At 36.8% G+C, this 27,176-nt stretch overlaps 1 protein-coding gene across 1 annotated transcript in view; it reads right to left on the minus strand.

Moving 5' to 3' along the window:
• Positions 1-1,500: 1,500 nt before the first annotated feature.
• The window catches only part of LOC6041011 (eukaryotic translation initiation factor 5B), a 195,771-nt gene continuing 170,095 nt past the window's right edge, over positions 1,501-27,176 (minus strand). The window contains 1 exon segment of the mRNA XM_038259671.1: positions 1,501-2,088. Within this exon segment, the coding sequence (XP_038115599.1) occupies positions 1,981-2,088 (108 nt within the window). The 3' untranslated portion in view covers positions 1,501-1,980.

Here is a 27,176-nt window from a genome sequence, read left to right on the forward strand (position 1 = left end):
CCTCTATAATGTAAGGTACGCACTTCGGAAGTAATCGGTCAAGAAAAATTTTAAATGGGCAGCAGCGGTAGCGAAAGCAAGCCAGAGAGGGTGAAGAAAAGCCCCACGAAAACATTCCCTCTCTTTTGTTCTGTCGTTCGTAAAGCTGTTTCTTGACCCCCTTTCTTTTGAAGAGCATACCAGCCCTAAAGGAGAAAAGCAACTCGCGATAAAATTTTGAGGCTAGGAATTTTGACAGGTATGAATTTCATAAAGTATTCGCCTCCTTTTCTCTCCCGCAGAAAACCTGGGAACGAAGTAGCTGTCAAACTAGACTAAAATGTTAAAGTCACTCACAAAATGAACTTTGAGTGATTTGAGTTCATTTCTGACGTCACGATTTTCTCCTCAATAGGCAAGAAAACCGTGACGTAGCAAATGAACTCAAAGAACTCAGTATTCATTTTGTGAGTGCCATTTGAGTGGTTTGACAGGTGTCAAATCGGGACTTAGCATTTTTTTGAATTTGAATTTGCTTCCGATTACGCGAAACGTCATAATCCGAGTTTTTTTTTCGTATTAGTGCCCGTGTGCTTGTCCGTGCTTCTGGCCGTGTTCGTATACGTGCACCTGACCACGTAGTTGCCTGTTCCTGATCGTTCCCATGGCCGTGCTCTAGGCCGTGTCCTTGTCCGGACTCCTGCCCTTGTTCTGGCCGTTTTCGTGTCCCTGGCCGTGTAGGTGTCTGTTCCTGGCCATTCCCGTGGCCGTGTCCTTGCCCCATGACCAGGAGTGTTTGTGTCCATGCGAAACGGAACAACCGGAACAAAATTATAATTTTAATTGCTAAGTGCCGGAACTGACACCTGTCAAAAAAGTTCATTCCGTTGTTTACCTTTGAGGTTAAGTTCCGAGCTTTTCTCCTTTATGGCATAAAGGGTATTTTCAAATAAAAACAAGTCTACTAAAGAACTTTGCTGTTCAAAACAATTGTCAGTCCTCGTGATAACTTTGAGAAACAGAGATAATTGTGCCAAAACAAAGCTATCGCCAAGATTTAGAAACGGTAATTTTGATGGATAATTTCTGTTTTTTTGTCAACATTTTTTTCGCTTTAGTTTTTTTCAGATCCAATGATTTTTTTATTTATAATTTTTAAATTGTTGAAGTCAAGAAAAGGTAATCTAAATATTTTTCTGAGGAAACTTCTCTAACATAGGATAATTAGGACAAACCGCACTGCACTGTTCTTCCCAGATGACCCTCACTCACTAACAGGCTAAGGCTGTTCTGCTGCGACCAACTCACTCTGTCCGTGGCAGTTGTGTGTGGCGCACCGGTAGTTGTTTCGAATCGCGTAAACGAAGTACATCCTTATTATGCTTAGTTGATGGCAATAACGGTGACGTGGACAGCACATCCACAGGCAGATAGCGAGTAAAGGTATGGGCATGCCGTCAGCCTCACTTGTATCATAATTTTAAGGGGAAGTTTCTTTCGACAAAACGTACCTCTCGCCACTTTTGTTTAAATTGTTTCTTTTATTACAAGATTTTACTCATCATTCTTCACCTTTAGAAACTTTACAATCACGTTCACCCAACCGTTCCGCTTGGGGAAGGGGCAATCACAATGTCCTCTCCTGCAATCATTCTACCATCTACCAACGAAACAAACTCCGCAAAGTTTCTCCCCGAATCAAACTGATGTCAAACAATTGATTAAATACCTAGACAATGTTGTGATTTTAAGTAAAAATTACAATTGGTTGGCTAATCGAAACGAAACGAAACGAAACAAAAAAGAAGAAAGAAAGCAAAACAAACAATTGGAAAAGATATCTAATCTAAAAACTAAGAAACCGTCTGCTGCTGCTTTCACTTAATTGGATCGGACTCGATGCAAAACAATGTTGTTGTTTAAAAATAAAACGAATTTACCGTGTGAAAAGGTCGAAAAAAACAAATCATCCATCGCGGGGCGGCGGCGGCGGCCAGCACACTACAGAATCTGGAACGTTTTCTTCAGCTCCACCATCAGCGCCCAGTCCGACTTTAGCAGATCGTCACGGAAGTAGTCTTTGCAGGCGTCAATACTTTGACGGGATATCTGGAAGAAGACAAAACATGAAGGGAAAGGTATTAGACTAATAGCCAACTTATTATAACTCATTTGCATGGATTTTTTTTCAGGGTAAAATTGGTAGAAATTGTTTTTTTTTTTGCTCGTATTTTTTCACAACGCGATAGTGCGATCAATTTCAATGATAAAAAAAGTCAAGTATAATGTCGAATTAAAAAAAAAAAACTCAAATTAAATTTTCACAATGAAGCGAACGTTTCATTCATGTCTTTGCTCATGAATGGGCTGACCTAAATTTTCATTGATTTTCATTTGCTCTTGGAGTACGGAAGCAGGTCCTCCTGGCGGTGGTTGGATGGCGGCTGCAAAAATTGTGAGCATCTGCGCAGTTCATTGAGCCTTCGGTTCCTGTTTTCTGTCCTGGTGCCAACTTTCCCACCAGCAGGAGGGTGCCTGCTCCAGGTTTTTGTCGATCGGTGGAAAATTCCATTCCCGTTCCTGGTGCCCCCCCCCCCAAAATAGGTCGGGAACCGCGTGAGAGTGACGTCATTCGTGCAGCGGCGGCACCTGGGTTTGGGGATTTGAATAATGCCAATCTAGAGCCTCTCCCAACAGCAGTTGGCTGTTGCAAATGGTTTCTGGGGAAATTGTTGGTGAACCAAAATTGGATTCTATTTTAGGACTTCGGCGGAATTGTTTGTCCTCTTCTAGGATGGGGAGATGTGGATAAATGATCATAAAACAACTTTTTTTTCTGTGGTGATAGATAAAGTGTAGGCTTGATTGAGCCGAGTGTGGTGCAACATTTTAATGAATGGTGGTTTGGCCATGTTTGTTATCATAACAAAACAACAAGGTGAGGAATTTCTAGAGTTAAAAAAATGTTTAAAAAATGTTGAAAAAAATGTTAAGATGCTGTTGCAATCTTCATAGTGGAGGTTCTCTTCGCACTTTTCGGCAAAATTATTCTCTGAAACAAGACCTATGAGGTCATGAAGTTTTTGAAAAATTAAAAAAAAAATGTTAAGATACTCAAAATAGCAAGCAAATCAAAGCACAGATTTTACGAGTTAAATTCCATTTAAACTTCAAAGTAGGAGCGTCAGCTCCTGTCACAACTAACCAAGATCTTATGTGGGATTCGTGATCTGTACACCAAGGAAATCAGGCCCTGAGAATAATTCGGTTAAAAAAAGTTTGGCGAAAGTATTTGGCTGAAGTGTCAAACATAGAGTGCAAGTTTAAGTTAAAATTATGCATTATAAACAAGATATGACTCAAAGATTTCTAATGAGGTAAATTATAACTGATCTGGCAACACTATCTAATGTTATGGGTAGTTATGTAAAATTGACTTTACTTTTCAAAAACAGATCTCGTTTAAAAGAAAAAGTTGTGCAAAAATTGGGACGATTAATCTCAATATAGAAATTTGGTAACATTGTAAAAGGTTGGCTCCATTTAAGAGAGATTTAACCAACTGTGCAAGCCAAGTGCAGCGACGATTTAAGATGAAAACTATTAAAACTGGAAATCATGTGCCTGTAGACAGGTTCAGAAAAATGGAGGAAATTACATCTAAACCTCACAAATAATTGATAGACATTAAGGTGGTACAAATCCGGGCTTTCTCGGGGCTACCTCCTGAAATCAAAGATTGACCCATCACTACGCTAAATTCCAAATTCCACGGGAACCCCTCCCTCTAATCGCTTGAAGTTTGTATGGGAAAAATCGTCAAAATTTATGGAGAAAAGCAACTGTTTCAGTTTTTTACCTGCAATGGTCGTTCAATCTATATCAATACAGTCCAGACTCGATTATCCGAAGGCCTCGGAAAAATTTCACTTCGGATAGTCGAATCACGACAAAAAAAAAAGTTCGCTGCCTAATTTTTTCTTGTCGAGCTTAAGTATGACCCCTAAACTACGTTAAAGTGATTTAAAACTTTTAAATCCAAGATGGCGGCCAATATGGTGGTGTTGAAATATTGAAAAAATGCATATTATTATTTAAAAGGCAATCAACTATTAAAATTTGACTAAAATGGGGTTGCAGAACTCGAACTTGATGTTTAGAAGAAAAATAAAGAAAAAAAATGTTCGTGATTCGATTATCCGAAGTCCCATACAAACCTTCAGATAATCGAAACTTCGGATAATCGAGGCTTCGGATAATCGAGTCTGGACTGTACTCAGATGTAGGACCTTCATGAAAGTTTGAACAACTTTTCCGAAGACACCACAGTTTGCAAATATATTTTTTCTAGTTAGCCCCTGCGCAAAAATGGTCATTTTCAGAAGCTAATAACTTTTCAGCAAAAAATCCTTAAAAATATTGTTTTTTCGGGAAAGTTGTTTCAAATTTAATGAATGTTCTACATCTAAGAATTGATAAAGATTAGACGACTATTGCGCAATTCACAGGTAAGAACTGAAACAGTTGCCTTTCTCCATACATTTTGCCGATTTTCCCATACAAACTTCAAGCGAGGGGTTCCCGTGGTCAGAATGAGCTCAAATTTGGAATTTAGCCGAGTGATGGGTCAATCAGAAAGCTTGCATTTGGACCACCCTAATAGACATTTTGAAAATCATTTAAAAATTTTTAAATAAATAAATGTATACGAAATGAAAATGAATGACGAGAGGGTACAAAGAAATTAAACAAATATCGGTGTTTTTCTCGAAACATAATAAGTTGATTTTCAAATGAGGATAAGTAAAAAAAAAACTATGTTGTGCATTTTTCATGAAAAATAAACTTCAGATTAAAAAAACCTTTCAGAGTGCATAATTGGCAAAGGGAGCGCGTGGTCGTAAAAAATATTCGGAGTGAAAAGTGATTTTTTGTGACTTTCAAAGCCCTTCCTTTGTCATCGTTGATCGGAAGGCACGGTGGATTGTGTTTAAATTTTTCGAATAAGGTTTTAATTTTTGCGGTAAAAAACCATTTATATATAATGATCGAAAGACGCACTGACAATTTGGATCGTTGAGTTAATAGTGGAGCAAAATAACTGTGTGTGAGTGATTTTGTGTGTTAACTAGAAAGACCTTCCCATAGCATCGTTGCTCGGAAGGCTCGCCGAAGGGTCTGTTATGAAAGTCCTCCCCATAGCATCGTAGCTCGGGAGGCATCGAAAAGCCAATACCTTATCCTACTAACCCAAAAAAATAAAATAAAATAATCACGTGATGCTTGAAGGAGATGCTGTGGATTCAACGGTCTCAAGCGGTATAAACAAGTATATAGCGAAAAACTATGTGCTTGATGAGTCTGCAGCTTCAACTATCGGACTAACATTCCTCCCTTTCGTTGAACTGCAGGGCTTCTTGGGAGGGCGCCGGTATTGACTAATAAAGTAGGGATCTTCAGAGGTTAAACAGTGAACGGATGGTTGGCTCCCACTGATCATTTTTGATTCATTTTTTAACTTCAGCTGATCTGTCAATAACGGAGTAGGAGCTCATTCGCAGTCAATCAGATTAAAAAAACCTTTCAAAATTATTAACATCATAATGCATTTGAATTAAATACAGAATTGTTTTCTAGAAAATTTCAAATAGCTCAAAACGATATAAATAGTTTCAGAAGTCGAACATACACTAATAAATAATTTTTCAATTTTCGAATTATGAGCAATTTTCTATACAATCAGCCGATTTCTACAGAATTTCTTCATACAGAATTGTTTTCTAGAAAATTTCAAATAGCTCAAAACGATATAAATAGTTTCAGAAGTCGAACATACACTAATAAATAATTTTTCAATTTTCGAATTATGAGCAATTTTCTATACAATCAGCCGATTTCTTTTTGTATTTTTATCTTTGGCTCAAACTTTGTGGGGGCCTTCTCTACGATCCAAGAAGCCATTTTGTACAAGTCACCATACAATTTTTAGCAGCTGTCTAACAAAAAAAAAGTTACTTAATCCACCCTTAGGAGGTTGGCGCCTTCCTCACATTTAAAGGGTGCTATCCAAAATGCAAAAAGTGCAAAGTGCGTTAATATCACTTAAGTGCTTATAACTTTTGATAGGTTTGTCAGATCTTCAAAGTTTTGGACGCTTTAGAAAGGTCTTATCCAACGATAGGTCGCATGAGAGGTCCAGACAGCATTTTCATCTAAATATCTGAGATCCGGCCTCGAAAAAGTGCGTAAATAACACTTGAGTGCTCATAACTTTTGATAAGGTTGTCAGATCTTCAATGTTTTGGACGCATTGGAAAGCTCTTTTGAATACCTATCCAACGATAGGTTGCACGAGAGATTCGGACAACGTTTTCATCAACATATCTGAGATCCGGCCTCCAAAAAGCGTATAAATAACATTTAAGTGCTTATAACTTTTGATAGATTTGTCAGATCTTCAATGTCTTTGACGCGTTGGAAAGGTCTTTTAAATACCTTTCTGAAAATGTATAACATGACGGTTTTTCTAAAAAAAACACCCTTTTTACAATCTTCCGGACTTTTGTTAAAATCGTTTTGCCTTTCTTACTAAAGAAAGGTATAGGTTTTACTTTAAGCCAGGACGTCATTTCCATCTTCGTAAATATGTCGATTCAGCATGAATTTTAAGCGGAAAAATCGTCAAAAAATCACACTGCATCGATTTTTGACGCTTCGTCGCCAAGTCGACAAGTTGTCAAGTTGAGCTTCGAATACTGGCGCGAGAATGCTGGCGCATATATTTGCTGGCTCGACTTATACTCGTTTGTAGTAGCTTGTCTACCGATGTTTTCTACAACATGTAAGATATCGTAGCTTTTCGGTTTCTTTTGCCCTGTCTGTCTTTACATATCTGTCCAATGTTTATTTAAAAACTTTTGTGACATAGGGCATTCATCCGGCTACAATCAATTTGTTTCCCGTGCGCTCCTAAAAACGCCTAAATGTAGACTTCATTTGTCGTAAGTTTATCTAACAGGGTTCATTGGATTCCAATAGGAGCTTTCCAAGCTTTCATCGTTTATATCGTTTTCAATGTTTTCAATGCTGGCGACGCCAATGGCTTTCTACCTAAGGTTCTCGCGATTGAGTGTGTAGTGGTGCGGTTGTTGAAAATAGCTATCTCTGACTCTGTCACTTTCTTAGAAGCTTCTTAGGCTAGCTTCCCTGCACCGTGCGGCACACGCGGTTCACCGAAGCTAAAAAACCAAAACCGCGGTGTGCATTGTCACTGGCGCATGGGAAGCTTGCTATGATCGCGTTTGTCATAAACGCTTGTTTGATTACAAACGTACAAGCATATTGTAAAATTGAATTAATTCTTTTGGTGAAAATTGCGTTTTTTATTTCTTTTGGAAATCATATCATTTATAATACTTTGCTTTCATCATAAGACTTTCTTTTGTGCTGACGTTATAAATAAACAAAGTCGATGTTATGAATTGAAAAAAGTTCTACCATTGTTATATTCTTTAGTAAGAAAGGCTCTATCTCACCCCAGGTGGGATTAAATCGGGTTTTTTTAGCATAACTTTTGAAGTACTTAACTAAACTGCATAATTTTTAATAGCGACTTATGGGACCCCAAGACGGATCGAATGACGCCAAAACGGACAAATCGAGATAATCGAGTGACAATTTTTTGATCAACATCCCACCACACACACAGACATTTGCTCAGAATTTGATTCTGAGTCGATAGGTATACATGAAGGTGGGTCTAGGAGGTCTAATTGAGAAGTTCATTTTTCGAGTGATTTTATAGCCTTTCCTCAGTAATGTGAGGAAGGCAAAAAGGCGTATTTGTTCTAAAATCTGTATCTCTTTAAAAAAAATTACCCTATCGATTTGATGTTTTTGGGCAAAGTTGTAGGTATTGATGAGATCTATCCATTAAAAACAGGCGCAAGGGAAATATGCCGATTTTTAAGTCATTTTTTCCCAAAAATTAAATTTTCTGAAAACCGGTTTTTCATATTTGTTTTTTTTTTTCAAATGTTTAACGGACAAAAATTCACAAGATTTGAGCCATACGTAAACGGACAAAAAATTGTCGCCGAGTTATGATTTTGCAATCGAAAACTGGCTTACAGAAAGTTTGATAAAGTGTACCGTTTTCGGGCGTAGTTTTGATGCTAATTACTGGAAAACGAAGCATAAGCGATTTGCTGCAGAAAAAACAAATCAAAAGAGTGTCGGAGGTCACGCTGGCTGATACGGCATATTGCATACTAACACAAGAATGGGTATTTTTTTGAGCGTTCACGATTGAAAAGTCCTGCTACACTTTCTTATTGATAAAAAAAATATCAGAAATAACTACAATTTCATAGAAATAAAAACAAGTTTGATCAGCTAAGCAACATAAACAACAATGAAAAACTGTAATCAGAAGCATCCCCTCCCTCCCATCATCCTCACCTTACTCTCTCCCTCTCTCAGCTAGAATAATTTTCTCTCGAGAAGAGTAGGCCAATTTCCCGAAAAAAACGAAGGCCAGTTCATTGACGTCATCACCGCGAAGCTAAAAATAGCTCGGCTCACACACCCTCGGGAAGGTCAATCAGTTTTGAAGATTTTTAGAATAACAAAGAATTTGAAGAAATTTTCCATGTATGTAAAATTTTGTAATTTACGAGCATGAACATGAGTTTGAAGATTTTTAGAATAACAAAGAATTTGAAGAAAAATGTTTAATTTATGTATTATTTTGTAATTTCCGACTTAAACAACTGATTTTTTTTGTTTGTGTTCAATATATTATTTTCTGTCATTTTTTAATTAATTTAAATTATGTTTTTCAACAAAGCGAAACATTTGATGTAAACAATCAGCCTATCCCATATTTATTCAACGTTAACTGTCACTAGAGCAAGGAAGATAGACTGTTTACGTCCAAGTTTTCGCCCCTTTGAATAGTTGGGTAATTCTCTACCAACTCACACGAAATCGGGAAAAGTTGCCCCGACCCCTCTTCGATTTGCGTGAAACTTTGTCCTTAGGGGTAACTTTTGTCCCTGGTCATGAATCCGAGGTCCGTTTTTTTATATCTCGTGACGGAGGGGCGGTACGACCCCTTCCATTTTTGAACATGCGAAAAAAGAGGTGTTTTTCAATAATTTGCAGCCTGAAACGGTGATGAAATAGAAATTTGGTGTCAAAGGGACTTTTATGTAAAATTAGACGCCCGATTTGATGGATTAGTGTGGTGCTTTTCGGGACGCGCAGTCCTGTTTTTTCATGTTATTTTCCGTCTCTTTTGTGTCGCTGTTCGAGTGCATGGGGTGATTGGATTTCTTCTTCTTCTTTTTTCATTTATTTTTTGTTCGCGCGTTCGTTGGCCGATGAATTTCATTTTTGTTCTCTTTATATAGTTTTCGATAGAAACGATCCGATTTTTGTTTTTTGAGACAAGCAAGTCGTATTGCTGGATTTAGTCCTTTCCATATCATCGAGGATCGGAAGGCACGTCGACGGATATGTTTTAAGGCTTATGATATAAAATGATTTTAATGAATGAAGCCCTTCCTACATCACCGTTGATCGGAAGGCACGTCGACGGAGAATTTCTAGAGAATCGCGGTCGAATTAATACTATATTTAAATCCCTAGATAGGTATCTTTCCGCAGCCGGCTGCCTAAGATTTTAAAATTTCAACCGATAAACAAATTGCTCAGGGTCGCATCACCTACCACAGTGAATCCTGACCTCATACCCATCTTACTAACCCCTCAAAACTCATGTGATACTTTGTCGGAGACGCAGCCGATTTAGCGGTCCCATCACTCAAGTATCGGCTAACATTCCCATCCACTTCCCCGTGTCTTACCACTGGTCGTGGCCGGCGTCGGTATTGATCAGCACGATAGGGACCTTTGAAAATTGCGAAGGGGTGATGATTGGTTCCTACTTTTCATCTGTGGTCCACGGAGCAATGTTTGGGGGTCCTGGTCAATAACGTAGTAGCAGCTACGGGTAGACACCAATGCTATGCTATGCTATGCTAAATTAGACGCCCGATTTGATGGCGTATTCAGAGTTCCGAAAAAACGTATTTTTCATCGAAAAAAAACCCTAAAAAAGTTTTTAAAATTCTCCCATTTTCCGTTACTCGACTGTAAAAAATTTTGGAACATGTCATTTTATGGGAAATTTAATGTACTTTTCGAATCTTCATTGACCCAGAAGGGTCATTTTTTCATTTAGAACAAAAATTTTCATTTTAAAATTTCGTGTTTTTTCTAACTTTGCAGGGTTATTTTTTAGAGTGTGATAATGTTGTACAAAATTGTAGAGCAGACAATTACAAAAATTTTGATATATAGACATTAGGGGTTTGCTTATAATCATCACAAGTTATCGCGATTTTACGAAAAAATGTTTTGAAAAAGTTACTTTTTGCGTTTCTTTTTGTTTCGTCGTCCGTGTCTGTCGCGGGTGACCAGGAACGGCCATGATCGATGACGACCAACTTTTTCAAAACTTTTTCGTAAAATCGTAATAACTCGTGATGTTTAAAAGCAAACCTCTTATGTCTATATATCAAAATTTTTGTAATTGTCTGCTTTACAAATTTGTAGAACATTGTTACACTCTAAAAAATAACCCTGCAAAGTTAGAAAAAACACGGAATTTTAAAAAGAAAAATTTTGTTCTAAATGAAAAAATGACCCTTCTGAGTCAATAAAGATTCGAAAAGTACATTATATTTCCCATAAAATGACATGTTCCAAATTTTTTTACAGTCGAGTAACGGAAAATGGGAGAATTTTTAAAACTTTTTTAGTGTTTTTTTCGATGAAAAATACGTTTTTTCGGAATTGTGAGTACGCCATCAAATCGGGCGTCTAATTTTACATAAAAGTCCCTTTGACACCAAATTTCTATCTCATCACCGTTTCAGGCTGCAAATTATTGAAAAACACCTCTTTTTTCGCATGTTCAAAAATGGAAGGGGTCGTACCGCCTCTCCGTCACGAGATATCAAAAAACGGACCTCGGATTCATGATCAGGGACAAAAGTTACCCCTAAGGACAAAGTTTCACGTAAATTGAAGAGGGGTCGGGGCAACTGCTGTGTGAGTTGGCGGAGAATTACCCAGTTACTACAAATAAAATGATTTGAAGTTTGTTATTGTTTACATACTGACTTTTGTTCAATCTGATAAATTGATCTGAAGATTAAAACACTTCAATGATTCCCAATCCTCAGAATAACCTCTTTCATGCTAGACATTATCCCGAAAAATGAAGGCCGTTCCATTGACGTCATCACCAAAGCTAAAAATAGCTCGAAACACACCATCCTGAAGGACACCACGTTTGGGATTTCCGAAAGACTCACTTTAAATTTTTAAATTTTCAGTTATTGAATAAAATTTAAATGCAATCATTTGAAAAAGAGCATGAAAAATTTGTTAAATAAAATTAAGAGGAAAATTAATGTTATAGAATTATGCTGATCTTCTTATTTTCTATTTCAAAAACAACTAAAAGCTAATCTATCAAATTTCTGCAAAACTTTCCTTTCATCGTTCCCTCTCCCCAAAAAAAGGGAAGGCCACCGTTGACGTCATCACACGAGAGCTAAAAATAGCCTTCTTCCAGTTCACACACCCCCACGAAGGCCACCAGGACAGGATCCAGGGAAAGGCCCACGGTTTCCCTGGAACGTTCCCAAAATAGGCCATCAAAGGCAAACGACCTCCTACCGAGCCTAGCGATGCCTCAAGGATTTTTCCGGGATCAAGCGAGAAAGGCTCGCTCTCCCTTGTCCCTTCCCTAATTCTATTTATAACCACCTCCGGAAGGCCTCTCCACGCTTCCTGGCCTTACATTACAAGGACTGCTGGCTGGGAGGAAAATCGATTTTATCCTGCCACAAAACTAGGTCAACACACGCGTGCTGTCTCCCTCTTTTGTGCGCGCCGCGTTCCCGAATTGGAGCTTCTGGAGCTTCGTTCGACGACGGCGGGCTTGGCCGAGGTGAATGGCCTTCGACGGAAGGACGATGGCCCCCTTGCAGCAGGGGCGAGCCTTCGGTTTTGGGACGGAAATAGCGTTTGGGGGATGGAACGGGGAGGCCTTGGATTGTACACTTGTATTTTTAGCAGAAGCAAGGACGACATCAATGGAAAATTCCTACTCGGGAAAATCCTTGAAGTGAATGGAGGCTCCAAATATATGAATGAAGTTTGTGTGGTGGAGCGCGATTGCAAAATTGTTATTCGCGTGTTATTTTTTGCCTTTCCAACGTTTCTTAAATAATAATTTATTCAAAAAGTGTGGATATCGTTTGTGAAGATTGTGCATTTTGCAGATTCCAAACACAAAATCATAATATAACAATGTCTGTCAATCAACATTTTACAAAACTCTGCTTTATAATAGCAAGTTAATTCTCGTAAATTTACACAATCCAATTTTGAAAAGTACGATGAATCCCTCTTCAACTATGATATTTAATGTTCAAATTGGAAAACTTTAAAGAAATGCTGTGGAGCCGGGTCCTTATTTTCAGGACTCGAAGTCGATTTAGCATGCTTTTAGGTTAGACAGATTATAAAACTGCACTAGGTCCATGTAAATTTTGAGATACAATTTAAAAAAGACTGTTTTGCATCATTCACAGCAGGGGTGCCCCAACCTACCGTTTATGAAAATTTTTCCTTTGGGGCCATTCATAAATATTGAATAAATAAGTAGAATTTCTAAATTAAAAAAAATCAAGAATTAAATTAATACATTTTTAAACAAAACTCTTATCAGATAGTTTTATTTCTTTTTTTATGATTTATCAGTAAAATAATGCTTATTCAACGTATTATTTGGAAGCTTTTTTTTCAATAGAAATAATTGTGTTTCAATTTCATAATTCAAATTTCAAATTACTAATCATTACCAATATTTTCTGAGTTAAATAAGGCCCATTTAAATAATTTTCAACGACCACTCCTCCTCCCTCACCTTAACATTGGCTCTACATAACAGAGTACAAAGACGATATCCTTGAAAAATAAAAAAAAATCAATGGAAATAAACGTGCATTTTTTAGCATGATTGTGCAAATTTTTAGTATGATTGAAATATTAATGTAATTTTTATTTGAAAACTATAATCGAATTTATCGTTTTGAAAATAAATACCGTAGAGAGATTTAAAAATGTCTCAACAATTCAGAAAGGAAAAATATTTTTTCACAACCTGCCAAAAAAAAGAAGAGTAATGAGCAATTCTCTACCAAAACCGGAAATGGATTTTATTTGTATTTTTTGATTTGGCTTAATCTTTGTGGGGGTCATCCCTATGACCAAAGAAGCTATTTAGTGTCATTGGTTCACCAATACAAGTCTCCATACAGTTTTGGCTGCTGTCCATACAAAAATGGTACGTAAATATTCAAACAGCTGTAACTTTTGAGTAAAATTTCTGATCAATTTGATGTCTTCGGCAAAGTTGTAGGTATTGTTGAGGACTATTGAGAAAAAAATAGGTACACGGAATTTAACATTAAAAAAAATATTTCAAATTTGTTTTTGCATGAAATTTCGTTTTTTTTAAAATTGATAACTCGGCGGCAGATTTTTTGACCATGTTTCTGTATCGCTCAAAAGTTGCGGGTTTTTGTCCCCTAAACATATCAAAAAATCTCGAAAATCAAAACATACGTATTTTGGGAAATTGAGTTTTTGTGAAAAAAAGTTGATTAAAAAATCTGCATTTTTTTCCATGTACCTATTTTTTTTTTCTCATTAGTCCTCAACAATACCTACAACTTTGCCGAAGACACCAAATTAATCAGAAAATTCACTCAAAAATTACAGCTGTTTGAATGTTTACGTACCATTTTTGTATGGACAGCAGCCAAAATTGTATGGAGACTTGTATGGGTGAACCAATGACACAAAAAAGCTTCTTTGGTCATAGGGAAGGCCCCCACAAAGTTTGAGCCAAATCAAAAAAATACAAAAAAAATGGTCGAAATCGGCCGATTTCGTAGAGAGTTGCTCTATTGAATTAAAAACTATTCTATATTTTTCCCAAGATTCTGTTGAAGTTTTTCCTATGCCTAATGAAACGATTTCGACAGATATGCGCAGAAACGAAAAAACGGATGCTCTGGAAGGTGCTCTACAACTTTCCCGAAGAGAGTATTGTGCTAGCTTGTCGCTGAAAGAAGATACAGCGTCCTCAAAACTCGTCTATAACGTGATTTTCGATCAAAAAACACGTTTTAAACGAGTTTTGAAAACGCTGTATCTTTTTATAGGAGCAAGTTAGCACCATACTCTCTTGGGGAAAATTGTAGAGCACATTCCAGAGCATCCGAATATGAATCCGGTTTTAGTACAGCGTGAAACGTGGATTTTATAAACATCAAAATCCAAAAAAAATGATTTTCCCATACAAATTTATATGGAAAGTTGAATCGCTTTGCGCAAAGTGAGGACTAAATCAATCGTTCCCAAACTTTGGGGAGTTGTTTAGGACCCCAAAAGGAACTGAAAAATTGATGTGCTCGCTAAATTTGGACAACTTTATTTTTTTCCATACAACCATATCACACCCTAATGGGTCATCCAAGAAATTTTAAAATTATTGCAATTTTAGTGAATAATGTTGATTTTTTCCCGTTTTAGTCATTTTCCCGTCCCGTCAAACCCCGTTTTTTTCCTTCAAAAAACCGTTTCTGTAATTAAAACTTCAAAAGTTTTTGATATGTAACGTAATATTTTCCGAGGAATCCGATAACAATATTTTGAAATAAGACCTTCAAAACAGCATTTTAAGTTTTTATACGACCTTTTCAAATGTCAGGCCAATTTTTTGAAACTTTGAACTATTTTTTCCCTAATTATCTTTCATGTGCGTCTAAGACAGCTAAAATCAGTTAAAATGGCTCAGAGCAATGATTAAAAAAAATATATATTTTTGCGAGAATTGACGAAAATACCCGTTGTTGGGATCACCCTAGCACGGCGTAAGTCAACCTAACGGCCAAACAAAAAAATACGGGTCTAATTATTTTGGCCAAGGAACCCCCGCAAAAAAAAAATTGAGCCCGATCGGATTTTTTTTTCGGTTTATGCTCTTTCCAAATGAAATTGCTGCAATGATAATTTCCACCCACTGAGAATTTTAGCTCGAGCTCGAGCTCGATCTGGCTCTGTTACATTGTTGTAGGCGTGGTTGCCATCTCACCCTGTCGGCTTGGGTCCGATCCCAGAAGGTCTCGGTGACATTTTTTTGAGACGAGATTTGTCTGACCACGCCTTCCGTCGAACGGGAAGTAAATATTGGCCCGGTCTAACCTAGAGGTTAGGTCGTTAGCTCAGTTCAGGTGTAGGAGTCGTCTCCCTGGATCCTGCCTCGGTGGAATCGCTGGTAGGCAGTTGGCCTTAGCAATCCAAAGGTCGTCAGTTCGAATCCCGGGGTGGATGGAAGCTAAGGTGTAAAAAGAGGTTTGCAATTGCCTCAACAATCAAGCCTTCGGACACTTAGTTTCGAGTAGGAATCTCGCAATCGAGAACATCAAGCCAATAATGCTGTAGAACGAATAATTTGATTTTGATTTTTGAACTTTTATTCGCTTGATGATTCAACAGTTACAAAAAATATAACAAACGATCACAAAAGTCCGATTATCTCGGATGGATTGCCCAATTTGGTCCAAACGCCTCGCCAATTTTGTTCCCCCCTCGCGCCCCACTTTCAATCAACGCGATCGACTGAACGCGCCTCAATGAAATTATACGACATGACCACATTTGTGGACTCCAATGAATGAATGAATGACAGCGTAAAATCAAACAGCAGATGAAAAAACACACACATTTTTCAACCCACAACCCCCTGTAAGACCGGTTCCAGTTTCTCCGTTTGAACCGGTGAAACTCCAGATTGGGAGGCGTTGGCGATTGTTTATAACCGCGTTGTGACACACACTCGATTGCGCGGCTAACGAAGTTAAGGTGCATCTTCCTACGACGGCGCTGCTGCTTGGAATGCTGACCAATTGGGGTTCAGGTTGGGGTGGGTTTTAACCCTGTCTGTTCATTTTTTTTAAATCAAATTTTGCAACAATTATCAAATCGAATTATTTTAAAGCCTTAAAAAGAAATTTCAAACTCACAATTTCACTATCGTTGAGGGATGACACGTCCGGCCGGCCGGCGTTCTTTGTCAGTCAGCCCGTGGCGGATTCGTTTTCCTGCGGAATTAGCTGGAAATCGATCACCATTTCCTGTTTATCAAAGTGAGCCTCTTTTGGCGTGACAACAAAGCGCCAAATGGCTTCGTCGTCGTCGGCAATTCAGCGAAAAAAAAACATGAGCAAAAGTGTCATCGCGGTTTCTTCTTCCCTCGACGACGCGCCCTGCCCTTATGAATGAACGGAGCGACGCGTAGGCCTAACACGACTGCGGAGACTTTGGACTCACGGCGGCCTACCTGTTGGCCATCAACTTCAACGTGGCGGCCGGTCATTGGCGGGGTCTGAAAGCGGATGTCGTTTATATATATTGTAATGGTTGGACAGCGCAAAAAAAAACCCGGGCCATCATTCATAACCTCAGCATATTTCATCCACGCAAAAAGGCTCCAAATGCCATGGCGAAAAAATGTGATAAACGTTAAAGGCCGTGGTGGACGTTGATCAATACTGGAACGTGGTTACATGACGGTGTAACCGGTGTGTGATATAATGCTTAAGTTATCACAAGCGGCTAGTAGTAAGAGTGAACTCAAAAGAAAAAGTTCATGAATCTGACATATTTAAAAAAAAAAACAAAAAAAAAACAAACAAACTTATTCAATCAGCCTATGTAGTTGAGGCGTTCCTCACCTTTTGACCAAAAAATTGTAGCTCAATAGATTACAGTCTTTGAAAACCAAGTGCGTACTAAACTACACAGAAAAAAAAACCGTGTAATATTACATCTGGGAAGGGGTACATCTTTTATGTCAGAAAAAAGGTGTAAATTTACCTCTGGAAATGTGTAATTTTACCACTTTTCTGGTGTAATGTCACTTTTTCAGTCTAAATTGAGGTAAAATTACAACATAAAAGTGGAAATATTCAACCTTCAAAAATTACAGCTTCCAAATTTGCATTATTTTTTCTGTGTATATTGTTTTGGTTTATTTGCATTTTGCAACCTGCAGTTGCCATAACTTCTCTGTACTAGTCAGGGCTGCAGAGTCGGGTACCTTTAAGCGACTTTGAATCCATACTTTGAAGACAACTCCGACTCTGAATGCATGACATGACGTCAACGCCGACTTCAGCTCTCCAAAAATACCCGACTTCACAGATTCCAACTCCAAGTAAAAGTTGCTGAAAATTAGCTGAATCCGATGCCGTCTCCGAGGTCTCACTCCAGCTCGAATTTCAACGTCAGCTCCGACTTCTGGGCTCTGTGAAAATAATAACAGTTTGTGTTATTCACATTTCAAAAATTCTTAATAAATAAATCAATTCCCTTAGAGAATATATCAGAATCAAAAAAATAAACAAAAGTTAATTTTATTGGATTCATTTTAGCTTAAGGACCCTATTTCATGGCCAAAATAATGACCACGACGAAAATGGTCAAAATTATCCCATAGTTCTAGCCAATCTTAGTAAAGTCCCTTAGAGGGTATATCAAATAATAAAAAAAATCAACTTTTTAAATTTCAGTGTCTTGCGAACCTTCGTGGTGAACGGACACTAGAGCTGCGGTATTTTTTACTACCTAAGCTCAGAGTTATTTCAAAACAAAATTCACAGTCTTTTTAAAGACTACCTGAGTTATTTTCCAAAATTCTAAACAGTCTTTTCAAGACTAACCCCGCCTGAAATTTTGTTGTATTTTACAAACGAAGCCATCTTTTTAAGAGAACTTTGCTTGCAAAATGCGTCAAAACAAAGGTAAACGCAAATCTTCTGAAGATTTGGTCGTTACGTCGGTGAAGCGTTTGAACGCTAAACCGGCTAACGGAAACAGAAAAAGAAAACAGCCTCTTCTGAGGTCTGATTCTGATTCTGAATGTGAGGTCAATCCTCCAATTCCATTGACAAACAGTTTCGGTGTTTTATCCGAAACTGATGACAAGGAACCTTCTCCTCGTACTGAGCCTTCTGCCGTCGAGAAACGAGTAAAGGCTCCGCCAATTGTAGTGACTTCCGTCTCCGATTTGGCCAGCTTTCGAACGCAACTGAAGAATTGCAAGGAAACTTGCAATTTGAAAGTTTCGTTCCAGCTTGGTCGAAGAGGAGAATGTCGCTTGTTGACGGAATCTTTACAAGATCACCAAACTTTTGTTGGTTATTTGAAAAACCACAAACACAATTTCTACACGTATGAGACCAAGAATGCTCGGCCATTCAAGGCGGTCTTGAAAGGTCTCTCCAACGACTTGTCGGTGGATGAGATCAAAAACGAACTTAAGGTGTTGCTTGGCTTTGCCCCATCCCAAGTAATACCAATGAAGAAAAAATCAAACGGGAATATTTCTCGCTTTGGTTTGACTTCACAATTTTATCTGATTCATTTCAACAGAAATGAAATCAACAATTTGAAACTTTTGGACAAAGTTCAGTTTTTGTTCCATGTACGGGTAAAGTGGGAGCATTTTAAGAAACATGGCGGTAATGGCCAGAATCTGACCCAGTGCCGGCGTTGCCAGGCATTCGGTCACGGTACTGATCATTGCGCCATGGTTCCAAAATGCATGGTTTGCGGGGATTCTTCTCACGACAAGGACAATTGTCCCGTGAAAGAAGTCACCCAATTTAAATGTGCAAATTGTGGTGGAAATCACAAATCAAATTTCTGGGATTGCCCCATCAGAAAAAGGTTTTGGATTCTCGTGCTAAGCATCAGCCGAAATCCAAACCGAAATTTTCTCAAAGTCAGGTTGTACCTGCATCTTTAAATCAAACGTTCGTGCTGTCTCACTCGAACAATTCTAGAAATACCCCTACCGTGGAAAAGTTAGGTAACAACAATGGCATTTCTTATGCTAACGTCGTTTCGGGTTCATCCACGAATTTTAAATCCTCTACCAATCTTTCTGAAATTGGGCAGGTACCTCAAATCTCATTTGAAAATTTTTCTGCTGGCAACGCTTTGGGATCTTCTGATCTCGGCGATGTTACGTTTGAAAAATGACTTTTTGCAAAACTCACTGTTTGGTTTGATTCAAACAATGAGTAATGCTACATCCATGATGGAAGCAATCCAGATTGGATTAAAATTTGCGAATGATGTTGTTCTTACCCTGAAGTTTAATCATGGATCTAAGTAATTCCATCAATATTATGAATTTTAATGCTCGCTCTTTAAAAGCGAAAGAAAATGAATTTTTCAACTTTTACGAGTTCATAACGTGCATGTTGCTGTTATAACCGAAACATTTTTAAAAACTGGCACTTATTTGAAAAGTGATCCAGATTATAAAGTTATAACTAATAACCGAATGAATCGAAATGGCGGTGGAGTTGCAATAGTTATCCACCGTAGTATGACTTATAGCACGTTACGTGACTTTAAGTTAAAAGTTATTGAAAGTTTGGGCATTGAACTTGAAACTTCTTTTGGGAAAATTATGATTGCAGCTGCATATTTGCCATTCCAATGCACTGGGGAAAATAAAAATTATTTCAAAGGGGATTTGAATAAACTTACTCGGCATAGATCTCGATTTTTGATCATCGGTGATTTTAATGCCAAACACCAATCTTGGAATAATTCAAAAGTAAATTCCAATGGTAAAATTCTGTTCAGAGATTGCACTTCTGGTCTTTATTCGGTTTTATACCCGAATGGGCCAACTTGCTTTTCTTCTGTTAGAAATCCATCAACAATTGATTTGGTGTTGACAAATCAAAGTCAGTATTGTGGTCCTTTAGTGACTCATGCTGATTTTGATTCTGATCATCTTCCAGTAACTTTTTCACTTTCTCATGAAGCAGTTACCAGACCCAATAGTTCTGTGTTTAATTACCACAAAGCTAATTGGGACAGGTATCAGCATCATATTGAGAATAATTTAAATCATGATTTTGTTTTAGAAACCAAAGCTGATATTGATTCAGCCTTGGAATCTTTAACTAATGCAATTTTGGATGCTAGGAATATTGCTATTCCTAAAGTCCAAGTCAAATTTGATTCTCCCATTATTGATGACGATCTTCAGCTTCTGATTCGTCTGAAAATGTTCGCCGAAGACAGTATCAACGTTCTCGTGATCCTGCACTGAAGCGAATTCAAAAGATTTGCAAAAGGTTATTGACCACAGATTCACTCTCCTGCGAAATGAAAAGTTCGCAAGAGATGTCGAACAAATTAAACCTTATTCCAAACCTTTTGGAAACTTTCAAAGGTTCTTAAGAAACCTCAAAACCCATCCCTTCTTTAAAAGATGGTGATAATATTCTATTAACTAATGGGGAAAAAGCTCAAAAACTTGCTCAGCAGTTTGAGAGTGCTCATAATTTCAACTTGAATGTTTTGAGTCCTATTGAAAATCAAATTTCAATAGAATTTCAGAATATTGTTGAACAAGAATTTTCATCAGATGAAGTTTTTAATACGGATCTGAATGAAATAAAATCTATTATCAAAAAATTTAAAAATATGAAAGCCCCTGGTGAGGATGGCATTTTTACATTTTAATTAAAAATTACCAGAAGCAACTTTAAGTTGCTTGGTCAAAATTTTCAACAAATGTTTTGATTTGGCATATTTTCCCAGTAGTTGGAAAAATGCCAAAGTAATTCCGATTTTGAAACCGGATAAAAATCCTGCTGAAGCCTCAAGCTATCGGCCCATTAGTTTGCTTTCATCTATTAGTAAATTATTCGAAAGAATAATTCTTAATAGAATGATGACGCACATTAATGAAAATTCAATTTTCGCTGATGAGCAGTTTGGATTTCGCCTTGGGCATTCAACTACTCATCAGTTGTTGAGAGTTTCAAATTTAATTCGAAGCAACAAATCTGAGGGCTATTCTACTGGCGCTGCTCTTCTAGACATAGAAAAAGCATTTGACAGTGTTTGGCATAAAGGTTTGATTGCGAAATTGAAAAGGTTTAATTTTCCGATTTATATCGTGAAAATTATTCAAAATTATTTGACGGATCGTACTCTGCAGGTATGTTATCAGAATAGCAAATCTGATCAACTACCTGTACGTGCTGGCGTCCCTCAAGGAAGCATTTTGGGTCCAATTTTATACAATATTTTTACTTCTGACTTGCCTGATTTGCCCCCAGGATGTCAGAAATCACTTTTTGCTGATGACACAAGCATCTCCGCCAAAGGCAGAAGCCTTCGTGTCATCACAAGAAGATTACAAAAGCTTGGATATTTTCAATTCTTATTTGAAAGAATGGAAAATTACTCCAAATGCTGCAAAACTCAACTTATTATTTTCCCTCACAAACCAAGGGCTGATTTTCTTAAACCAAAAGTCATCACATTATAAAGATGAATGAGGTAAATTTAAAGTGGGAGGATCAAGTGAAATATCTTGGACTTGCTTTTGACAAAAACCTTACTTACAAGGATCACATTGAAAGTATCCAGGTTAAATGTAACAAATATATTAAATGTTTGTATCCACTTATAAACAGGAATTCTAGACTTTGTCTCAAGAATAAACTGTTAATTTATAAACAAATTTTCAGACCTGCCATGCTTTATGCTGTGCCGATCTGGACAAGCTGTTGCTTAACCAGGAAGAAAAAACTTCAGAGGATTCAGAACAAAATTCTGAAAATGATTCTGAAACTTCCTCCTGGTTCAGCACCAGTGAACTTCATCAATTAGCCGAAGTTGACACTTTGGATGTTATGTCCAATAAGATAATTGATGCATTTCGACAAAAATCATTGCAGTCTTCAGCTGCATTGATCCGCTCTTTATATAGTTTATAAGTTAGTTTTAAGGTATCCTTTTCCCTTTTGTACATGTAGGACCTCCTACATTTGAAATCACTGAATAGCGAAAGCTACAATATTTCATGAATAAATGAAAGTTGCTAGTATTTAAAATTGAGGTGAAAAGTCATCGTTTGTGATTGGACACTCAATAATATTTTAACTGAATGAATGTACATGGAAAAGAAATTTGAATAAATATAAATTAAAAAAAAAAAAAAAAAAAACTTTTTAAATTTCAACTTTTTAGAATAATTATAGCTTAAGGACCCCATTTCATGGCCAAAATAACGACTCGACGAAAATGGTCAAAATTATCCCATAGTTCTAACCAATTTAAGTAAAGTCCCTTAGGGGGGTATATCAAATAATAAAAAAAAAATCAACTTTCAAAATTTCAACTTTTTAGAATAATTATAGCTTAAGGACCCCATTTCAGGGCCAAAATAATGACCCCGACGAAAATGGTCAAAATTATCCCATAGTTCTAGCCAATTTTAGTAAAGTCCCTTAGAGGGTATATCAAATAATAAAAAAAAATCAGCATTCTAAATTTCAACTTTTTAGAATAATTATAGCTGAAGAACCCCATTTCATGGCCAAAATAATGACCCCGAGGAAAATGGTCAAAATTATCCCATAGTTCCAGCCAATTTTAGTAAAGTATATCAAGGGTATATCGAATAATTTAAAAAAAAAATCAATTCTCAAAATATCAACTTATTTTAATAATTTTAGCTTAAGGACCCCATTTCATGGCCAAAATAATGACCCCGACGAAATTGGACAAAATTATCCCAAAGATCTAAACATATTTAACAAAAGAAAAAATAATAACAGATTGTGTTATGGACACTTAGATATTCTTCCATTTGTGCGATTTATGGTAATTTTATTTCTAAGTCTAAACGAATAACAAATCTTGTTGTTAGGAGAGTTTTTGAAATGTATAACATTTCCTCTTATTAGCGTGTTATTAAACATTTTTAATATAATATCACTTCAATGCCAAATCTTGTTATTTTATCAGACACTGATATTATTTTTTCTTCTTGAAGTTGAAGTTCAGGATAAAATAATAACAGTTTTTGTTATTTTAACAGGATTTGTTAATGAAATATTATTAATTTTGTTATCATCGTCTGCCCGGGAATGTAGGACCTTCTACAGTTGAATTCACTGAATAGCAATGCCAACAATATTTTATTAATAAATTGAAATTTTTAGTATTTATACATGAGGTGAAAAGTGCTCTAATACTGCTGTCCTTATTCAGGCTTTAGTCCCGATTCAACCCAGTTGACAAGAGAATAATTCATTTAAAAAGACGTTCTGTCATTGAGCAATTCCACCTCAAATCAGGATTTTTTTTTGGTACTTTTGTACCCGACCCCCCTAAGATAACATGTCTAAGATAACATGTCCCAAAAGTTTTATTATAATCGGAGAGGGTCGGGTACAAAAGTACCAGAAAAATTCCCGATTTGAGCTGGAATTGCTCCATTACAAAAACACTGCATAGGGGCCATCCATATACCACGTGGACACATTTTTTTTTTAATTTCAGAACTTCAAATCTTTTGGTTAGGTGCGTGGACAATTTTAAACCCTTTTCCTTTTCCCTCGTAATTGCTTACGTGGTTTATAAATTACCGGCACCAACTAAATAAAGTATCCTTTTTTTACAAGTAGGGTAGAGTAGTCATCAATGAGACACGGGGAACAATGATAAAATGGCTCTCACAAGTCGTAGTTTCAACCAATCAGGCTCATATTTGGGGGAAAGGTGTATCTACTGGATACACGTCTGCTATAATAGTGGCTTTGGTTATGGACGCACCCTTGAAAAGTTATTCATAAATGTTTGATTCTGGGGTGTAAAAGTAAATTATGGACAAAAAAATACTTTTTCGCTCGCAGGCTGCCATTTACACCAAAACTAATATTTCTTCAAATTTCTTTCGACGTTCCATAGGGATTGAGTTGGGCTACAATGTCCTTTCATTAGGTTTGACCAAAATTTAGAATATACCCAGAATCCAGGGCTGTCTCATTGTTCCCCACTCATTTTAGCCCATGGGTAACAATGAGACACTTTGATTTTTCTTCATTAAACATTTCAAAATCCATGTAAATCTTTCAAAACATGAATTAAAAGTGATTTTTGGCATATTTATAGAGTATTAACCTAACTTAACAAAAAATACAAAGTTATTTGGTATAAATATATGGATTTTACAAAATTTAAATACCTTTTAGTATAACTTTTGTTAAATAAAGTTCCATGTTGGCAAAATTGCTCTAAAATGTTCAAGGCAAGTCACCTGTATTGGAACAAAACAAAAACATGATGTTTTATTAGAAAAGTATTGATTTTCGTAGAGTGTCTCATTGTTCTCCAGCTGTCTCATTGTTCCTGCCAAGTGCGTCTACAATGAGACAGTTGAATAACTCTGACTGTAGATGTCGGATCGATCTCATATTTTGATCAATGTTAGAACACACTAAAAGAAAGAAAATGCAACAAAAAGCTCATTAAAACATGCTGATGAAAAAATAGAAAAATCGCTGAAAGTTGAAAACCAAAAGTGTCTCATTGATGACTACCCTACCCTACAAGTACAAATCAATTGTACTTGTCAGCTGTCTGGGTCAAAACAAACACTCGCCGTGGTGACCGATGAGGTTCAGCACAATCAAGCAACGATCAAAGGCGTAAAAAGTCACTCTCCAAAACTGGTTCGAGCCTAATAAAGTCTCCAATAATTTATCGATAGAAAATATATAATGTTAAGTATTAACATTGTCTCTAAAACCTCCGCAGCAACAACAACAACAAAAAAAGGTAAAGAAAAAACAATCCCCGTACGGTACGCGAAGGTAGTTCTGGCGTGTAGGCAGAATGTCCGCAACCTCGTTGTCCCCACAGCCGCGGTCACCCATAAATGGGCAGTCCCAGATGGTGGCCATCCTACGCACCGTCGCGACGACGACGACGACGTTGAAAACCGGCACAAAATATGTCCATCAATCGCTTGCCAAAGCTTTCAATGGGCTGGTTCGTGCTCTTTTTTTTCTGAAAAACGCATTTCTACACCCATGATCTTCATGTGGGAGGGAAGGGGGGTCTGGACCGGCCCCGACACTTGTCCGGCAATCAATTGCTTTTGCTGCATTCACCACGGTGTTCCAGAATGCGTTGCTTTCAACAAGGCCGTTGCGAATACTTTTTCACTTTTGTTTCAATTTCGACAAAGTGTACCGTTTTCAAGCCATTTTTATACAATTTTTAGTTTTTGAATCTTCTTAAAAATTGCAAATGCAAAAAAAAACTATTTTCGAATAGCAGAGAAAATTCCCTGTATTTTGCTTTTTTAAACTTGGTTGATGAGGCCTTTGGTTGCAGAGAAAGCCATGCAGAGATAAAAATTCAAAATTGACTATTTTTACAGATTTAAAATGTAGTAAAACCAGGGCTGCGGAGTCGGGTCATATTTCAAGTGACTCCGACTCCGGCTTTCTGAGCTAAGCCGACTCCGATTCCGACTCCAGCTTTCCAAAATTTGTTGACTCCGGCTCCGACTCCGACTCCGGCCTACCAACTCTAGCCGACTCCGACTCCAACTCCAGCTTTCCAAAATTTGTTGACTCCAGCTCCAACTCCGACTCCGACACCTCATCTGTTTTTTTAATATTTAAAAAAAAAACGCATTTTCAGTACAACAATTTTCTGAGTAAATTTGAAATTTGTTGTTTGAAAAATTGGAACATTTTATTTAACTACTTTAAATTTACATTCATTTTTTTTTTAAGATAATAAGCTAGCTACACTAATTTTCAATATTTTTTTTTCAACAAGTTTTCATTTACTGAAAATTTCAGTAGTGCAGATTTCAGTAAATTTAACTGAATTCAGTAACGAGAAATTGCTGTGCAGTAACTATCAAAGATGCCTTGGTTTTGAAATTAACAATTTTCAAAGTAACTATTTTTAAAGCTTTTTTGAATTTATTTGAGAAGAAGTACATAAACATTGTGTGATCCAGCCCAGTACACACTTTAAACATACAAAACTTGAGAAAATTCTGATATTTGAAAAATAAATTCAATTATATCAATTATATCACCCCGATTTAAGGCATTTAACAAAAATTAGACTTGTTCAACGATATTTTTAAAGGATCAACAATTTAAGAGTTTTGCAGAGAAATTGTAAACATTGGGTTAATCGATATATCTAATAAATTCAATGACTCATATATGCAAAGTTGCATATGCGAGGCATAAGAGCGCCGGTTTAACTGTATTTCAAAATTAGTTGCAACTTATTTTCGAGATTTTTTGTCAGCTTGAAATGTTTTCAGCATGACACTTTGATTTGTTTTTATTTACATACAAAATGAGCATGTTGCGTTCCAAGTAGAAGATTGATAAAATAGTTGATAATGTTTTAAAAGCATAATTCAAAAAATCAAACCATATTTAATTTTGTTAAATACTGATAGTGAGCTTTCCAATCACAATAAAAATGCTTCGAAAACATCATGGTATCAGATAAATATCTTGAACCAAAAAAAAAATTAAACAAGACAATGTCAACACAGTGCACGCAGTTCTATAAATAAATTTGAAACATAAAAATGGGAATTAAACTGAATTATAACAAGGTAATTCTCTACCAACTCACACGAAATCGGGAAAAGTTACCCCGACCCCTCTTCGATTTGCGTGAAACTTTGTCCTAAGGGGTAACTTTTGTCCTTGATCACGAATCCGAGGTCCGTTTTTTGATATCTCGTGACGGAGGGGCGGTACGACCCCTTCCATTTTTGAACATACGAAAAAGAGGTGTTTTTCAATAATTTGCAGCCTGAAACGGTGATGAGATAGAAATTTGGTGTCAAAGGGACTTTTATGTAAAATTAGACGCCCGATTTGATAGCGTACTCAGAATTCCGAAAAAACGTATTTTTCTTCGAAAAAACACCAAAAAAGTTTTAAAAATTCTCCCATTTTCCGTTACTCGACTGTAAATTTTTTTGGAACATGTCATTTTATGGGAAATTTAATGTACTTTTCGAATCTACACTGACCCAGAAGGGTCATTTTTTCATTTAGAACAAAAATTTTCATTTTAAAATTTCGTGTTTTTTCTAACTTTGCAGGATTAGAATGTTTTACAAAGTTGTAGAACAGAAAATTACAAAAATTTTAATGCCTCCTCAATTT

This window comes from Culex quinquefasciatus, chromosome 3, assembly GCF_015732765.1.
Source record: "Culex quinquefasciatus strain JHB chromosome 3, VPISU_Cqui_1.0_pri_paternal, whole genome shotgun sequence".
In the NCBI taxonomy this organism is placed as follows: Eukaryota; Metazoa; Arthropoda; class Insecta; order Diptera; family Culicidae; genus Culex; species Culex quinquefasciatus.